The sequence below is a fragment of the Myotis lucifugus genome, unplaced genomic scaffold, assembly GCF_000147115.1.
Source record: "Myotis lucifugus unplaced genomic scaffold, Myoluc2.0 scaffold_29, whole genome shotgun sequence".
NCBI classification, from domain to species: domain Eukaryota; kingdom Metazoa; phylum Chordata; class Mammalia; order Chiroptera; family Vespertilionidae; genus Myotis; species Myotis lucifugus.
This window is the reverse complement of record NW_005871077.1, coordinates 7,074,927-7,091,996: the sequence shown is the minus strand read 5'-3', so window position 1 is coordinate 7,091,996 and position 17,070 is coordinate 7,074,927. Positions and strand designations below refer to the sequence as shown.

General features: G+C 37.3%; 1 protein-coding gene across 25 annotated transcripts in view; it reads left to right on the top strand.

The window, feature by feature from the left end:
• Positions 1 to 17,070, top strand: part of PARD3 (par-3 family cell polarity regulator) — a 724,129-nt gene that overhangs the window by 400,362 nt on the left and 306,697 nt on the right. For all 25 annotated transcript variants that reach the window (XR_002828697.1, XM_023752233.1, XM_023752234.1 and 22 more), the window contains 2 exons: positions 5,341 to 5,529; positions 6,849 to 7,019. Coding sequence is in view for 24 of the 25 variants with exons in the window: in XM_023752233.1 (XP_023608001.1) it covers positions 5,341 to 5,529; positions 6,849 to 7,019 (360 nt within the window). In the remaining variant the exon portion in view is untranslated. The remainder of the gene's footprint in view (positions 1 to 5,340; positions 5,530 to 6,848; positions 7,020 to 17,070) is intronic.

Genomic DNA, 17,070 nt, shown 5'->3' with positions numbered 1-17,070 from the left:
CACAAGACTGTCACCCCCTTCAGATGCCAATGCCAAGGAGTGGGTCCCCAAGTTACACACAACTTCTAACTTTCTCCTTGACTTCAGTAATTTGCTAGAGCAACTCACAGAACCCAGGAAAACAGTTTACTTACTATTGTTGTCTTATTACAAAGGATGTTTTAACCATGTGAATGAATGGTCATTTGAAAAGATGTGCCTGTGGGTAGAGGTGTGTCACCTTCCTAGCATGTGGATCTGTTCATTAAACTGGAAGCTCTTTGAACCCCATACTTTTGGGATTTTTATGGAGGCTTCATCATGTAGGCATGATTGATTATTAACTTCATTTCTAGCCCCTCTTTTCTCTTTGGAGAGTGGAGGTAGGTATGAAATGTCCAAGCTTCTAATCATGGCTTGGTCTTTCTGGTGACCTACCAAAAATAACCTCATTAGAACAAAAGATGCTCTTATAACTCAGAAAATTCTAAAGGGTGGCCAGCTGTCATTGCTCGGCGTTTGAGAATCGACCTATTGTTCCAGGAGGTTATGGTTCAATTTCAGATCAGAGCACATGCCTGGTTTGTGAGCTCGATCCCTAGTAGGGGGTATGCAGGAGGCAGTTGATGAATGATTGTCTCTCATCATTGATGTTTCTCTCTATCTCTCCCTATCCATTTTATTGATATCAATAAAAATATATTTTTTAAAAAGTTTAAAAAATAAAAAGAAAATTTGAAGGAGTTTAGGAGCTCTGTGTCAGGATCAAAGGCTAAAATATTAACAGGAATCAGATTTCACAAGTGATAAAATATGTGCTGAGTCACTCATTTCTTTTCAGTGCCCCATATCAGCTATTTTACTCATATCTATAATTTTATGGATTCATGATAATATCAAATCATATTTCTTTGGCCTCTTTTTACTATTTTGTACACTCATCAAAATTTCCATATGTTGAATCTCAGATTCTCATGATTATTTTTTTGCTACTTAATATAAGCAACATTTATTCCCTCTGTTAGCAGATGCACTGTAGACTCAGAGTGACCTGGGGGTCAGACTGTTGTTGGGGAGGAAGGAAAGTTGAGCCTTGGTGTTGGGACTTGTGTCTGCTTTTGCTGTCTTCACTGCAGATAGAAGTATGTGTCTTTTCTGCTGTTCTGAGGATAATGGGGAAGTAAATAGCTTATATATTGCCCATCCCGCAGGTTCTTTGCTTTTAATATGCTCAGTAAAAGTGCCCTGTTTTTTCTGGGCATTAAAAGGGCAAAATGTCAATAGAGTAATGAGCAAAGGAAGCACTGTCTGGTTGCACTGATGGAAAAAATCACTTTGAGTGTACATGTATGTACATGAAGGACACAATTATGTATATGGTTTGAAGAGCAAATTCTGTAGAAAGAATTTGACTCAAGAAACTTGATAAAGTACAGAATCTGTGTGGAATAATAATTAAGGTGATAGAAAATTGGCTCCTCCTTTGTATCAGAATGAAGAGATCCTATACTCTGAAGACTTTGTAACAGTTCTCTGTAATGAAGCATTTAAATGGTTTTTAAAGAGCAAATGAGCATACTAATTGATCAGACCCAAATGGTCCCAGCCAAGGATTCTTTTTTTCATCTTTTCAAATGCAACTTTCCCAGGAATATCAATACTGATTTACGAAGTACATTTTATCTTTCAATTACTTTGGAATTTAAAGGAGAAGAGGATTGTGTTTTGCTTCTATTTTGTATTTTAAACATGAAAATTTACCTATATATTATGTTTTTATAGCAAATTTTATTTTGGCATAGCTATATTCATTCACACAAAGTCATTATTTAGTATTCTTTAATTGGTTTGAATGATATGGACAAAAAAAGCTTTTAGAGCAAAACAGTATATAAAGATATATGTGATTAATGATATCAGTATACTAAATATGTGATAAATAATATCAGTATAATAAATATGTGGTAATGACATCAGTATATAAATATGTGATAATGGTATCAGTATAATAAGTATGTGATAATGATGTCAGTATAAATATATGATAATGATGTCAGTATAATACATATGTGGTTATGATATCAGTATACTAAATATGTGATAACGATATCAATATACTAAATATGTGATAATGATATCAGTATAGTAAATGATATCAGTATTTCGATGTGAGTACTTAATGTTTATTTCTCTCCAATACATTGATTTTGTTTGAGCTATAACTATTCTCTAGGAATGTTTTAAAGATAAGAAAGTCTTATAATGAGCTGACTTAGGCTTTATATTTACTGTGATACCAAAATTTATTTACTTTGTATAGTTAATGTAGCTTCTGCCCTGTATCTTTACAAAGCTATTCTTATTTTATATCTTTATTATATAGTTTTCCTGTCTTAATATAAGCAATATTATTTTGTGCCTTTGAAATGTACCTTGTTCTCATAAGTATGAGCTGTCTGTTGAGCTGGCACAATGAATGTCCTACCATAAAATGTTAACATTGAATATTAGTAAATTAGGAACACTACTTTTCAAATTGCATTATTATGGATTTAGCTATGTAAAACTTGCATACATCTTATCCTATATAATAAAAGGCTAATTTGCAAATCAACTGAACAGTGGAACGACCAGTTGCTATGACATGCACTGACCACCAGGGGGCAGATGCTCAATGCAGGAACTGCCCCCTGGTGTTCAGTGTGCTCCCACAGCGGGAGTGCTTCTCAGCCAGAAGCCGGACTCCCACCTTTAGGGCAGTGCTAAGGATGTCTGACTGATGGCCGTCAGTTGGACATCCCCCGAGGCTCCCAGACTGTGAGAGGGCGCAGGACAGGCTGAGGGACCCCACCCTCCCGCCCCCAGTACACAAATTTTGTGCACTGGGTTTCTAGTGTTAAGATAAGCTATAAAAATAGTTTCTTACTGATAAATTCTGTACTTCCAAAAATTATTTCATCTAATTGAGATATTTCAGCTTGCATGTTAAATCCCTAAATTCCTTTAAAAAGTATTTTATAATTATGTTAATTTTGATTGTTTTTAGAAAATTTTAAAAGTTTGTTGGGATACAAAGAGAACAATTGAAGTCTACCCATTACTCTGCACTAGTCTGCTTTCATGTGTGTAATTGAACCATTCTCTAAACGCACAATCTTTAAAGGATGCATTATATTCCAGCCTAATTATGTACTGCTATATACAGGGTGTCCCAAAAAATGTATGCACACTTTAACACCTGATAGCTCAATTTTGAAAATGAAATGTACTTTAATAAACACTGCCTTTATAATTATTCAAAGTGCGTGTATACAATTTTGGGGGACACCCTATATTTAGCCATTCATCAATTATAATTTGATAATTCCAATTTGAGTGACTAGGTCAGTGGTCGGCAAACTGCGGCTCGGCAAACTGCGGCTCGTGAGCTCTTTGGCCCCTTGAGTGTGGCTCTTCCACAAAATACTGGCTCTTCCACAAAATACCGACTTTTGCGCATGGGCCACGAAGTTTCAATCACATTGTATGTGCGCACCCGCACGTGGTATTTTGTGGAAGAGCCACACTCAAGGGGCCAAAGAGCCACATGTGGCTCGTGAGCCGAGGTTTGCCTACCACGGGACTAGGTGGATGCTGGTCTAATATTTCAAAATTGGGGGAAAAGGAGGATAAATAGGTTGTAGTACTAGATGAGGCATTTAGTTGTGATTTGAGGAGCTCCTGCTACATGTTCATTATGTGGTTGGAAATGCTGAGTTTGAAAAGGAATTCTAGCCTTCCTCATTGGGAGGTGACAGGTACAGAGATCTAGGTGGTTGAAGTCTTGGCCATGGGTGGGATTACTGAGGAGGGGCACAGGAGGCACACTGCTTCATCTTGTGGCATACATTTTTTAAAAAATATATTTTCATTGATTTCAGAGAGGAAGGGAGAGGGAGACAGAGATAGAAACATCAGTGATGAGAGGGAATTATTGATTGGCTGCCTCCTGCATGCCCCCTACTTTGGATTGAGCCTGCAACCCAGGCATGTGCCCTTGACCAGAATCGAACCCGGGACCCTTCAATCCGCAGGCTGATGCTTTCTCCACTGAGCCAAACTGGCATGGGCAATTTTTATTGATAGAATATGTCATCTCACTGCATTTAATTAGGTTAGACTTTAAGCTTTCATTTCTTCTTTGCTGTATTAAGATGGGCAAAAGTTTATGTAAGTTAAAATATGTTGTATTCTAAAACAATCTTTTATGCCTTGATGACTGCAATTATGGCATTAAAGCTTGCATATACAGCTAATTAATTAAACAATATCACCTGAAAAATTCCATCTATAGTATGTGAAAGGTTAACAATGGGTGGTTACGCGGGCAGGCTAAATAGCCATCTCAGACAGTGGATAAAGGAAAATTGAATTTATTTAAAGAAAGGGGATAAAGGATGGAATATCCAAAGGAAAGGGCTGCACAGCACTAAGCCAAGGTGACATTGGGTCAATGATGGAAGCACCCAGGAGCTGGAGTTTCATCTTTCTGTGCAGTCACTGGTGGGAAGCATTTGTGAGTGGGTCTGGGGGCTGAGCTGGTGGGCTTGGAATGCGGATGGAATGCAGGTGTGCCATCAGGTGCCTTCAGGACAGTTTCCATTCCTTATATGGTCTGACTCCTAGTGATCAACAAGTTTTTCCTGGTCTTTGTTCTCCTGTGGCGGGAAGCTTACAAATAAATGGCTGTTAAGGATTGTATCTATAGTCCTAACATTATGTATGGTACAGTATTGTGAAAAATCTTCTCTGCATAAAACTATTAATAACATTGAAAATTCCTAATGAAAAGCAAGGGACAAATGAGATATATTTATTTTGATTCCTGTATTGTTTTTCTCCTGTGGTTTAGAATATATACAGGGTGGAGCAAAAGTAGGTTCACAGTTGTTCGTATTGAAAATAATACAATGATTAGTAAATAACTCTGTTCCAGGTACTCACAACTGTATATCTACTTTTGCCCCACTCTGTATAAACAGAAATCCTCCTGCCTCTCCCTCCCCCCCCCCCAAAAAAAAATCCCAAACTCTAGGAGTCTACATGTTTTCAGTCCTTTTCACTATATTTCCCCCTATCTTTTTGATAATCTGTTTTGGGTTTGTTTCAATATTTAAATAAATGCTGCATATAAATAATAATCGCTGTCCCTAGGAATCCTTTGAAGGGGTACAGGTGCACTGCTATCCTGGATTTTGTCATGGAACTCTGGTGGAGATACTGTGCCTGTTATGATTAAGAACTGCTCATTAGCCCTTTAAACATATCTGTGAGGAAGAAACACTGGAATATAATGTGCTTTGCAATTTTGTTCCCTATTAGAAAGCAGATGAAGAGGATGTTGTTCTCACACCTGATGGTACCAGGGAATTTTTGACATTTGAAGTTCCACTTAATGATTCAGGATCCGCAGGTCTTGGTGTCAGTGTCAAAGGTAACCGGTCAAAAGAGAACCATGCGGATTTGGGAATCTTTGTCAAGTCCATTATTAATGGAGGAGCAGCATCTAAAGTAAGCAAATGTCAACTTTATTGAGCTTATGTCCATTGATAAAAATGTTTAATTTTACCCCTATAACTATTTTGGAAATGTATACACTGCAGAGGAGGACAGACTTTCTATACCTCATAGATTCTGTTTCTGAGGCCTATTAGTTAATCTTGGGAGACAAAAGACAGATTAACAGGAGAAAAAGGTTAACATTTTATTGAAGTTAATATTTTAAATTTTACATATATTGGGGCTCCACAGAAAAAAAGTGTACACTGAAGAAACAGTGAGACTTGGAAGGTTAAATACCATTTAAGCAAACAGCAGTACATTGTGTTTAATAAAAGGAAAAAGGGTTTGGGCTTCTAGGGGCTGTAGATTTTGGGAAGGTAATTATATCAGGGAAACTAATGATAAGGTTTATTTTGTAAGGTTTGTTTATGCAGACTAATCTCTTTGCCATCTCTGTCTCTGGTGTTGAACATTGTCCTTCCTTCCCTGGTTTGGGAAAAGTGAGGGGACACCTTCATAAAGGAAATGCATGTCCTGTGTTCAGGAAGAAAGGGGAGAGCAGAGAACACCTGCTGTGTCTGCCATTTCTCAGTTGCCATCAGCTCAGAATCATTCTTACGCCAAAGTGGTATATTTTGTGTTGGCATATTCTGATATCCTATAACACTTAACAAATATTGTGTGTGTGTGTGTGTGTGTGTGTGTGTGTGTGTGTGTAAAAAGCAGTGATCTCTCATTTTGGGGTGGTGTCCATGGCTTCAACTCCCCATTTTTGTCTCATAGATTTTACAACCCATAATCATTCTAGTTAAATGAAGATAATCTATGCACAGACCTAGTTTAGGTTCTGGCTCTGAGCTGCCATACAATAAAGGTTAATCTTTTTTTTCCCCTTCACTGTCTATGGATCGCTTATCCTATTTCCCAGTCTAGAGAAAATTTCTTGGTTGTTTGTTAAGAGGGCACTTCTCTCTCTGCACTTGTCTAATAGCCTTGAGCTTTGGCATATCTTGGGTTGTAAATAACCTCTGTGGGTGTCTCTGGAAGCAAGAAAGTAATCACTTTGTATCCTTTGAATTAGTACCCTATTTTGGTAAACAGATTATGATAATGACTTGATTTACAAATGTATAAATGACTGAAATGGACAAAGGCTACAGTGACTGCTTGGACAGTATGCTGGTATTCAATTGGGAAAGTCCATTAGGATTAAAGTCTGCCCCCTCCTCTTTTTTTTTTGGGTGTTGTTTTTATTTTATTTTTTTTTTTAACTAAAATGAAAGCAACTTCTTTTATAACAGACTTGGTTTTACCTGTTTGCTTCTCAGGATGGAAGGCTTCGGGTGAATGATCAGCTGATAGCAGTGAATGGGGAATCCCTGTTGGGCAAGACAAACCAAGATGCCATGGAAACTCTCAGAAGGTCCATGTCCACTGAAGGGAACAAGCGAGGAATGATCCAGCTCATTGTTGCAAGGCGAATAAGCAAGTGCAGTGAGGTAAAGAATAAATAAATGAAAAGACCAAAGGCACTAGTATTTGAAATCATAATAAGACTGAGTTTCAGTCCTGACTTTGGACTGAACATGGCAAGTCCTGGGACTTTTCCTTGAACCACTATAAATTATCTTGGCTTGCTGTGGTTTTATTGTGTTATCAGTGAGTTGTGATGTGCTTTCCTAGTTCTGTGGCCAAAATATTCTTACTTGCTCAATAGTATTTCTGTTGCCAACTCAACAGATAAGATGGGGACCTTAAAGGCACCTTTAGCTGAGATCACACTTCCTGCTCAGAGCCAATAATTCTCTTCTATTCAGCAGTGTTGTAGCTGGTAGGGAGATGCAACAAAACTAGAGTTGTTCAGTTGTTTATCAAAAAATGGATGCCTCTTTCAAAGCCCCTTTATCCATTGGCATTGTCAAAAGTGTGAGCCTCCACTTCTATCTGCTACCTCCTCTTTCTCCTTCACTAAAGGTTAACTGTTTTTCCCCTTGAGTGCCTGCTTTTTCAGTTTTATCTATTATGTAATACATACTTAGTTCAAAATATATGCTGTACTGTATAATTAGGGGTAGTAGGAATGTTATGATCATGTCTTCCCAAATAAATAAAAACATATGTTCTTTTTTAGCAGGGCATTTGAAAATTAAAGGTAAAACTACATTATATATATATATACATATATATATATATATATATATATATATATATATATATATATATAATAAAAAACTAATATTGGAACCTTAAACAAATTTCATAGATCTATTCTAAATTATGTGCCATCAATAGAAAATAGTTGGGACCGGATAGTTTATGAAGAACAGAACTTACTGAAAATGTGGTTTATTTTTATTGATGCTAAAATTCCCACATTTTTAAATAAAGTAAGAAAAAATTACTAACAAATCATGCAAATTGAAAATGCTATCAAAATAGCTTGTGTTTTTCTTAATTTTAAAGTCCATGTTTAAAAAGTAGCTAAAGCAAGCTTTCTCAGTTGTGATGATCACTCATCTGATCCTATAATACAATCATATTTTGAAAAAAAATGTACTCTTGAGCTCAGTGTGTAGTCAGTGTAGAGGCAACCATGTTTTGAAAGGTTATTGACCATTGACTTGCTTTTGTGTTGTTTTTAATTTCTAAATGGAGAATGAGTTAATAGTAATTAAATTAATTTTCATACCAATAAGAGAACAATGTAACTGTAACTAAAAATCTCACAGTGGAAAGCAGTGTGATGTAGAAACATTCACTTTTATTATATAACTATAAATGCTAATCCCTCATACTAGGCTACTGGCCTAGTTTTCTTGAATTATTTGTTTGTCAAGTAATTAACTGGTCTTTTTAATGGAAGCCCTTTAAAGTGCTACATGAAAAATTCTCAACAGTAAGTTTACCAGATACATTGATCTTTATTAGTTTTTTCCCCCTGAAACTATAAGTGCACATTCCTCAAACAGTACATGTAGGCTGTCCCAAAAAATGTATACACACTTTAACAGCTGATAACTCAATTGATGTTTTTTCTTTTCAAATTTAACCCATTGGAATTAATAATTACTCAAAGTATATATACATTTTTGAGGACACACTGTAATTATTAAACAAATGTTTATTGAATATCCACTGTTTTAAGAAAGTGTGTTAGATCCTGGGGATATGGAGGCAAATAAAATAGATGTGACCCTTCTCTCATAGAACTTATATTGTACAATTGTTATGCTATTAGACTCTTTAAAAGAAACTAAAATTAGTAACCCCTTGCAAAGTTCTCCATCAGAGAAAAACGTTGAGTGTTATAGGGAAACTTAAAAACACTAAGGTCAGTGTCCTGAGTCCAGATCTGCTTTCATCTGGTCCAGATGATCCCCATTGTTCCCCAAATAGTAGCAAAGCAAACCTGTACCAGCTTGAAGATGTTTTGAGAAAAGCACTGATTTTATCCTCTGTTGCTCTTGGAAAGTCATGAAATTAGAATCCCATTGAAATATCTGTGTCTCATTCACTTCTGCATATGAATTTATGTGAATGAAATTATTTAAGTAAGGAACAGCTGCAGTAGACAGTAGTAGTTAATATTCAGTATTCCTTGTGATATAATTTTCATACATTCCTGGTTATTACTACTTCTTTGGACAGAGTAAGCTTATAACAATTATATTAAGTAAAATCTTATAAGTGCTATGCTTACTTCACAGTATTAGGAGAAGCCTTTTATACTGACAGGGTTTAACTAAAACATTATGCAAAGACAGAAGGGCCCCATTCAGCTTCCCATAAGGCTTAAGACATAATTTTGCTGCTGTTGTAATTATATTACCTTTGGAAAAACTTTCCTTGAATTAATGGGAGGGTATGTGTACATTATATTACAGTAAATATTGATATAAGCATAGGGTGTATGGTCATGAATGAACCTCAGGCTAAACAAAGTGCTTGAGTTCTCTCCTTCTGAATCTGTTAGAAAGCTATATAGTCCAGTTTTTGAAATATTATAAAACTGTATTTTATAAACACTTCCTTATGTCAAGAGTTTGCATACTTACTTTCAAGCTAGAGAAGATGAGAATTTGCAAAAAAAAAATCTTCTTTGTCACAACTTTCCTTGTCCTTATATGTGGGAAGTGCTGTACATATATTATTTTAGTATTGTTTAAAATAAACTATTTGTCACATCTCCATATTAGGTATTAACTTACCCTGTGTTTCACTAGTATTTATCCCTCTACAGCACACTGGAGGTTTTCTTTGGAAGGTATTTCTCAATCTGTTTTGCTTGACATTGCAGGAATCTTTGAATACCACCTCATTCTTGAATCATTTGTTACCTGCTCTCTCTCTATTCTTCTACTTTACTCCGGCTCTTCTCTTTTTCCTCTTTCTGCCTGTCCTTTTATTGTTAGTGTTCCTCAAGGCTCTTCCTGGGCTGTTTCTTCTTCCTGAGCACATTCTCCCTGGGTGATCTCCACTTCCTGGTCTTTAGGTACCACCTAGATAAGTGCTCCATAACTCTCTCTCTAGCTCAGAACTAATCTTGTTCCAACTGACCGTGGAGGTATTCACTGGTATGTCTCTCAGGCACCTAATTCCAGGGTGCTCCAAACTTTATGCTTTTTCCTCCAAAACCAATTCCTCCTTGAGGTACTTCATCCTAGTCACCACGTCCCCATAAATGACACCACCATTCCTTCAGTTGTTGAAGCTAGAGATTTGGGATACTCTTTATCTCTCAAAAACCTTTACTATCTCTTCTCAATCCATTTTTTTCTCCCTCCTCTGACACTGCCCACATTTGTGCCCACTATTTCCCTGAGCTCACTGCTGCTGCTCCTGAAGGGTTTCCCTGCAGTCAGGAATTCTCTCTCACTCCATTCTCTACACTGCTGGCAGGCAGATTTTTCTAAAAAAACAAAGTGGCCATGTCACTCCCGGCTGAGAACCCTTCAGGAGCTTTCTGTACCCTTTAGGACTGGTGCCAATCTACTCTCCAAAGCCTATTAGGGCATGTAAAACCTGTACCCCTTTCAGCCTATCCCTGTGCAATCTCTTCTCTAGCTCTTCTACACTACTTGCAGTTCTCAAATGTTCTGTGTTCTATCTTACCTCCAGGTTTTCGCCATGAATTTGTCCTGCTTCTTATCCTGGCAAAGACAACCTTTAAATTTCAGTTTTCTCTCTCCAAAGTATTTCCCTAGTTCTGTATACTTACCTTCACTCAGGACTGTCATCATTTTCTTCTTGGTTTTCCTTTGCTGGAACTATAAATTCAGACATGGCTGGGCCCTCATCCATCGGCCAGGTTCGTATTTCTGTCACTAGTGTCCAATCCAGGACTGACACGTTTCATTGTATGAAATGATAAAGGAAACAATCCTAGAGAATCTGGCAATTTTAGAAGAAAAAGATAACTTAGTTACTGCTAGAGAGTGAAGATCTAAGAAAACCATCAGGCAGGTAATAAAATTAATATCGTGACAGAGATTTGGATTTTCTTTGCTCCTCAGATCTAGTGCTCTTACTTAAATATATCATCAAACATTTTCTAAGCAATCATTGTTTCTCAAAAAAAAAAAAAAAGAGAGAGAGAGAGGGAAAGAAATGGCTTCCCCTTATTTTGTGCACCTCAAGGATAGATTAATTTTTTAAAGAACAATTTCTTAAGCCCTGGCATTCTTTTCCATTGAAAAGAATACAAAAAGCAGGCTTCCAGTCAAGATGGCGAGTAAGAAAACACTTTGCTTGCCTCCTGCCATGACCACATCAAAATTCCAACTCAACTACAGAACAGTATTATTGAAAACCACCTGCAGTCTAGCTGAATAAAAGTCCTATAACTGAGGTTTTAAAGAAGAAGCTGTGTGAAGACTGGTAGGAGAGACATAGACTCCTAATGGGCTAGTCATACACCTCTTGTGGTGGTTAAAAATCTGGAGAAATATCTTGGCTGCAGAGGTTCTCCTTGAAGTGCAAGGGATTCCAGCTCCACACCAGGACCCCCAGTCCAGGGTTCCAGTGTTAGGAAGAGAAGTCCCAATAACTTCTGGCTGAAAAAACCAGCAACGATTTTGGCTGAGTGAGAAAGAGGGTTTCCAGAGTCCCAGGTATTTCTCAGAAAAGCCTACACTTTCATTTACTTGGTCTCACTCTCTCTGAGATCCCTCGCTGGGGTGGCAGCTTGAAAGTCACCAGGGACATGCAGGGAGAAACTGAATTGTATGGCTTTGGGTTGGAGGGGTAGCTTTTTCCCAGACAGAAGTGCTGGCAGAGGCCATTATTCCTTTGCTGAGCCCTCTCCCCACAGAGCCCACAGGTGGGTGCCACATCTGAATCTCCATCAACCTTGTTAATAACATTTGACCTGCCTTGGTGATTCCTTGAGACCCTGTCCCACCCAACTTGTAGGCCAATTCAAGCCCTTTTTGGTGGCTTTTCCACACAAGCAACATATCTTAGCTCTTGATGAGGATTTTCCTAAAATCTCACAAAGGCTCACAAACCCCATGCAGCAGCATCTGGCCTCAGCGTGCCCTGTACCTCTTGTTAAGTGACCCCAACCCCTGCATGAGGGGCAGCCAGACTTGGTTTACAACTTGGCCTCTTTCGGGAACCTCGAAGTCCAGCACAAGAAGCTGCCACCTGCAGATTGCTTTATATCTCATGCTGAATGGCCCCAGGCAGGGGACAGGCATCTGACTTCGGCCTGCATCAGAGCCCCTCCCATGATGCCCCAGAACTAGCACACCAGGTGGCCAGTTTCAGACTACATCAGAGTACCACTCAACCATCTCAAAAAATGAGGCACCCAAAGTGTAGATTCAGCAGGCATTGAGCCCCAATAAAACAAATCCTGCTTCATAGGGTTGGCCCCTTTATAACAGCTCCTCCACTGTTATAATGTCATGGCCAGTCCTTTCAACCAATCAGCCCAAGGGACAATCCTTCCCATTGATATGCCAGCAACAATCAAGGCTCAACTACAGCAGGAGGACACATACAATAAACACAAGGGACACATCTGGACCTCACAGCTTAGGTGAGTAACCAGGGAGATTGCACCACTAGTTCCAAAAGGACAACTACTACATAAGGCCACTACTCTACGAAGTCTGGGAGACATAGCAGATCTACCTAGTACATAGAAACAAGCAGAAGGAGGCAGCTGGAATGAGGAGACAAATATGTCCCCAATGAAAGAACAGAACAAAACTCCAGAAAAAGAACTAAACAAAATGGAGATGATCAATTTTCCAGATGCAAAGTTCAAAACACTGTTTATAAGGTTGCTCAATGATATCATAAAAATAGAGATAGAAAACATAAAAAAACCAGAAATGAAGAATATAATTACTGAAATGAAGAATATATTAATGAAAATCAATAGTATATAGATGAAGCAGATTTGGAAGATAAGGTAGCAGCAGAATATTCCCAAACAGGGCAGCAAAAATAATCCAAAAAATGAGGATAGTTTAAGGCACACCTGGGACACCATCAAGCATACCAATATTTACATCATAGAGAACCAGAAGTAGAAGAGAGAGAGCAAGGAATTGAAAACCTATTTGAAGAATTAATGACTGTTAAATTCCCTAACTTTTGGAAGGATATAGACATACAAGTGCAGGAAGTCCAGAGAGTTCCCAACAAGATAAACAAAAGAAGCCTACACCAAGACACATCATAATTAAAATGCCAAGGGTTAAAGGCAGAGGGAGAATCTTAAAAGCAACAGGAGAAAAGCAGTTAGTTACCTTCAGGGGAGCTTCCATAAGACTTATCAGATGATTTCTGAACAGAAACTTTGCAAGCCAGAAGGAATGGGCATGAAAGATTCAAAGTGATAAAAAGCGAGGACCTACAACCAAGATTATTCTACCTAGCAAAGCTGTCATTTAGAATTGAAAGACAGATGATAAAGATCTTTCCAGACAAGAAAAAGCTAAAGGGGCTCATCATCACCCAACAAGCATTACAAGAAATGTTAAATGGTCTACTTTAAGTAGAAGAAGATAAAGAAATATGAATAATAAAATGGCAATGATTACATATGTATTAGCTATTACTTTAAATGTAAATGGAATAAATGCTTCAACTAAAAGACATAGGGTGGCTGAATGAATAAGAAAACAAGATTAATTTATATGCTGCCTATAAAAGACCTACTTTAGACCAAAGATACACACACAATGAAGGAAAGAGATATTTCATGAAAACAGAAACAAAACAAAAAATGGTGGGTTATCAGTACTCATATCACACAAAGTAGATGTTAAAGGCTCTAACAAAAGATAAAGAAGGACCCAGCAATTATACTTCCGGGTATTTATTGTAAGAAACCATATGTTTTTTGCAGCATTATTTACAACTAGAGGCCCAGTGCACAAAAATTTGTGCACTCGGGGAGGGTCCCTCAGCCCAGCCTGTGCCCTCTGGCAGTCTGGAACCTCTCGGGGGATGACCACCTGCTGTTGGAGATTAAACCTTATCTGTGATAACACTGGCAAATATGTTCTCCCATGCAGTGGGCTTTCTTGTTGTTTTGTTGATGGTTTTTGTGTGTGTTTTTTTGCTGTACAGAATCTTTTTGTTTTGATGTAGTCCCATTTGTTTATTTTCTCTTTAGTTTCCATTGCCCTAGGAGCTGTATCGGTGAAGATATTGCTTCGGCATATGAAACTGAGATTTTGCTGCCTGTGGATTTCTCTAATATTTTTATGGTTTCCTGTCTTATATTTAAGTCCTTTGTCCATTTTGAGTTTATTTTTGTGTGTGATGTAAGTTGGTGGTTGAGTTTCATGTTTTTGCATGTATCTGTCCAATTTTCCCAACACCATTTACTGAAGAGACTGTCTTGAATCCATTGTATGTTCTTGCCTCCTTTGTCAACTATTAATTGAGCATAGTGGTTTGGGTCGATTTCTGGGTTCTCTATTCCATTGGTTTATATGTCTGTTCTTATGCCAGTGTCAGGCAGTTTTGAGAACAGTGGCTTTGTAATACATCTTGATATCTGGTATTGAGATCCCTCCTACTTTGTTCTTCTTTCTCAGGATTGCTGCAGCTATTCGGGGTCTTTTTTTTTTTTATTCCAGATGAATTTTTAGAGAGTTCATTCTAGGTCTGTGAAATATGCCATTGGTATTTTAATGGGGAGTGCATTGAATCTATAGATTGCTTTGGGTATTATGGACATTTTAATGACGTTGATTCTACCAATCCATGAACACTGTTTGTTCTTCCATCTGTTTATGTCTTCCTATATCTCTTTTTCAGTGTCCTGTAGTTTTCTGAGTACAGGTCTTTTACCTCCTTAGTTAAGTTTATTCCTAGATATATTAATTTTTTTTTGGTGCGATGGTAAATGGTATTGTTTTTTTAATCTCTCTGTAGGTTCACTATTGGTGTATAAAAATGCCAGAGATGTTGGCGTTAATTTTGTATCCTGCTACATTGCTGAATTTATTTATTAAGTCTAATAATTTTTTTATGGAGTCTTAAGGGTTTTCTATGTACAGTATCATGTCATCTGCGAATAATAACAGTTTTACGTCTTCTTTTCCAGTTTGGATACCTTTTATTTCTTCTTCTTTTCTAATTGCTATGGCTAGCACTTCCAGAACTATGTCGAACAGGAGTAGTGAAAGTGGGCATCCCTGTCTCATTCTTGTTCTTAGGTAAAATGGTTTTTAGCTTTTGCCCATTAAGTATGATGTTGGCTGTAGGTTTGTCATACAAGGCTTTTATTATGTTGAGGTATGATCCCTCTATTCCCACTTTGCTGAGGGTTTTTATCAAGAAAGGGTATTGGATTTTGTCAAATCCTTTTTCTGCATCAATTGATATGACTGTGTGATTTTTATCTCTCAATTTGTTTATGTGAAGTATCACATTTATTGATTTGCGGATATTGTACCATCCTTGTATCCCCGGGATAAATCCTACTTGGTAATGGTATATGATCTTACTGATGTAATGCTGGATCCGATTTGCCAGAATTTTGTTGAGGATTTTGGCATCTGTGTTTATAAGGGATATTAGCCTGTAATTCTCTTTTATTTTGTTGTCTTTATCTGGTTTTGGTATTAGGGTAATGCTGGCTTTATAGAATGAGCTTGTAAGTGTTCCTTCCTCTTGAATTTTTTTGGACTAGTTTGAGGAGGATAGGTTTTAGTTCTTCTTTGAATGTTTGGTAATACTCCCCTTTGAAGCTATCTGGCCCCGGGCTTTTGTTTGCTGGAAGCTTTTTGATGACTGCTTCAATTTCCTCCATAGTTATCAGCCTATTGAGATTTTAGATTCTTCCTGATTGAGATTTGGAAGGTTGTATTTTTTAGGAATATGTCCATTTCATTGAGGTTGTCTAATTTGTTGGAATAGAGTTATTCATAGTATTTTTTTTTTTTTACAATCCTTTGTATTTCTGTGGAGTCTGTTGTTATTTCGCCTCTTTCATTTCTGATCTTGTTTATTTGGGTCCTCTCTCTTTGCTTCTTGGTGAACCTGGCTAGAGGTTCATCAATCTTGTTTATCCTTTCAGAGAACCAGTTCTTGGTTTCATTGATCTTTTGTATTGTTTTTTGTTGTTGTTGTTGTTGTTTTTTTGGTCTCTATGTCATTTATTTTTGCTCTGATCTTTATTATTTCCTTCCTTCTGGTTACTCTGGGCTTTTCTTGTTGCTCTCTTTCTAATTCTTTACATTGTAGAGTTTGATGATTTATTAACCTTTTTTCTTGTTTTTTGAGGTAAGCCTGTAGAGCTATAAACTTCGTTCTCAGGACTCCTTTCATTGTATCCATAGATTTTGGGTTGTTGTGTTTTCATTGTCTTTCATTTCCAGGATGTTTTTCAGTTCTTCTTTGATCTCTTTGGTAATGCAATCATTGTTTAATAGCATGCTTTTCAGCTTCCAAGTGTTTGAATTTTTTTGATTGTTTTGATTGTAGTTTATTTCTAATATTATGCCATTGTCGTCTGAGAAGATGCTTGATATGATTTTAATCTTCTTGAATTTGTAGAGACTTTGTCTGTGACCCTATGTGTAGTCTATCTTTGAAAATGTCCCATGTGTACTTGAGAAGAACGTATATTCTGTGGCTTTGGAGTGAAATGTTCTGAAGATGTCAGTTAAGTCCATCTGATCTAGTCATTTAGGATTGCTGTTTCTTTTCTGATTTTGTCTAGAGGATTTATCCAGTGATGTCAGTGGGGTATTAAAGTCCCCTACTATAATTGTATTGTTGTCCATCTCTCCCTTGATATCTTCCAGGAGTTTTTTTTTTATGTATTTGTGTGCTCCTCCATTGTTTGCATATATGTTTACCAGGGTTATATCCTCTTGTTGTATTGATCCTTTTAGTATTATGAAGTGGCCTTCCTTATCTGTTGTTTTGGCCTTCACTTTGAGGTCTGTTTTGTCATATATAAGTATTGCTACCCCAGCTTTTTTTTTTTTCATTTTCATTTGCCTGAAAGATATTTTTCCATCCCTTCACTTTCAGTCTGTGTGAGTCCCTTGTTCTGAGGTGTGTCTCTTTTATACA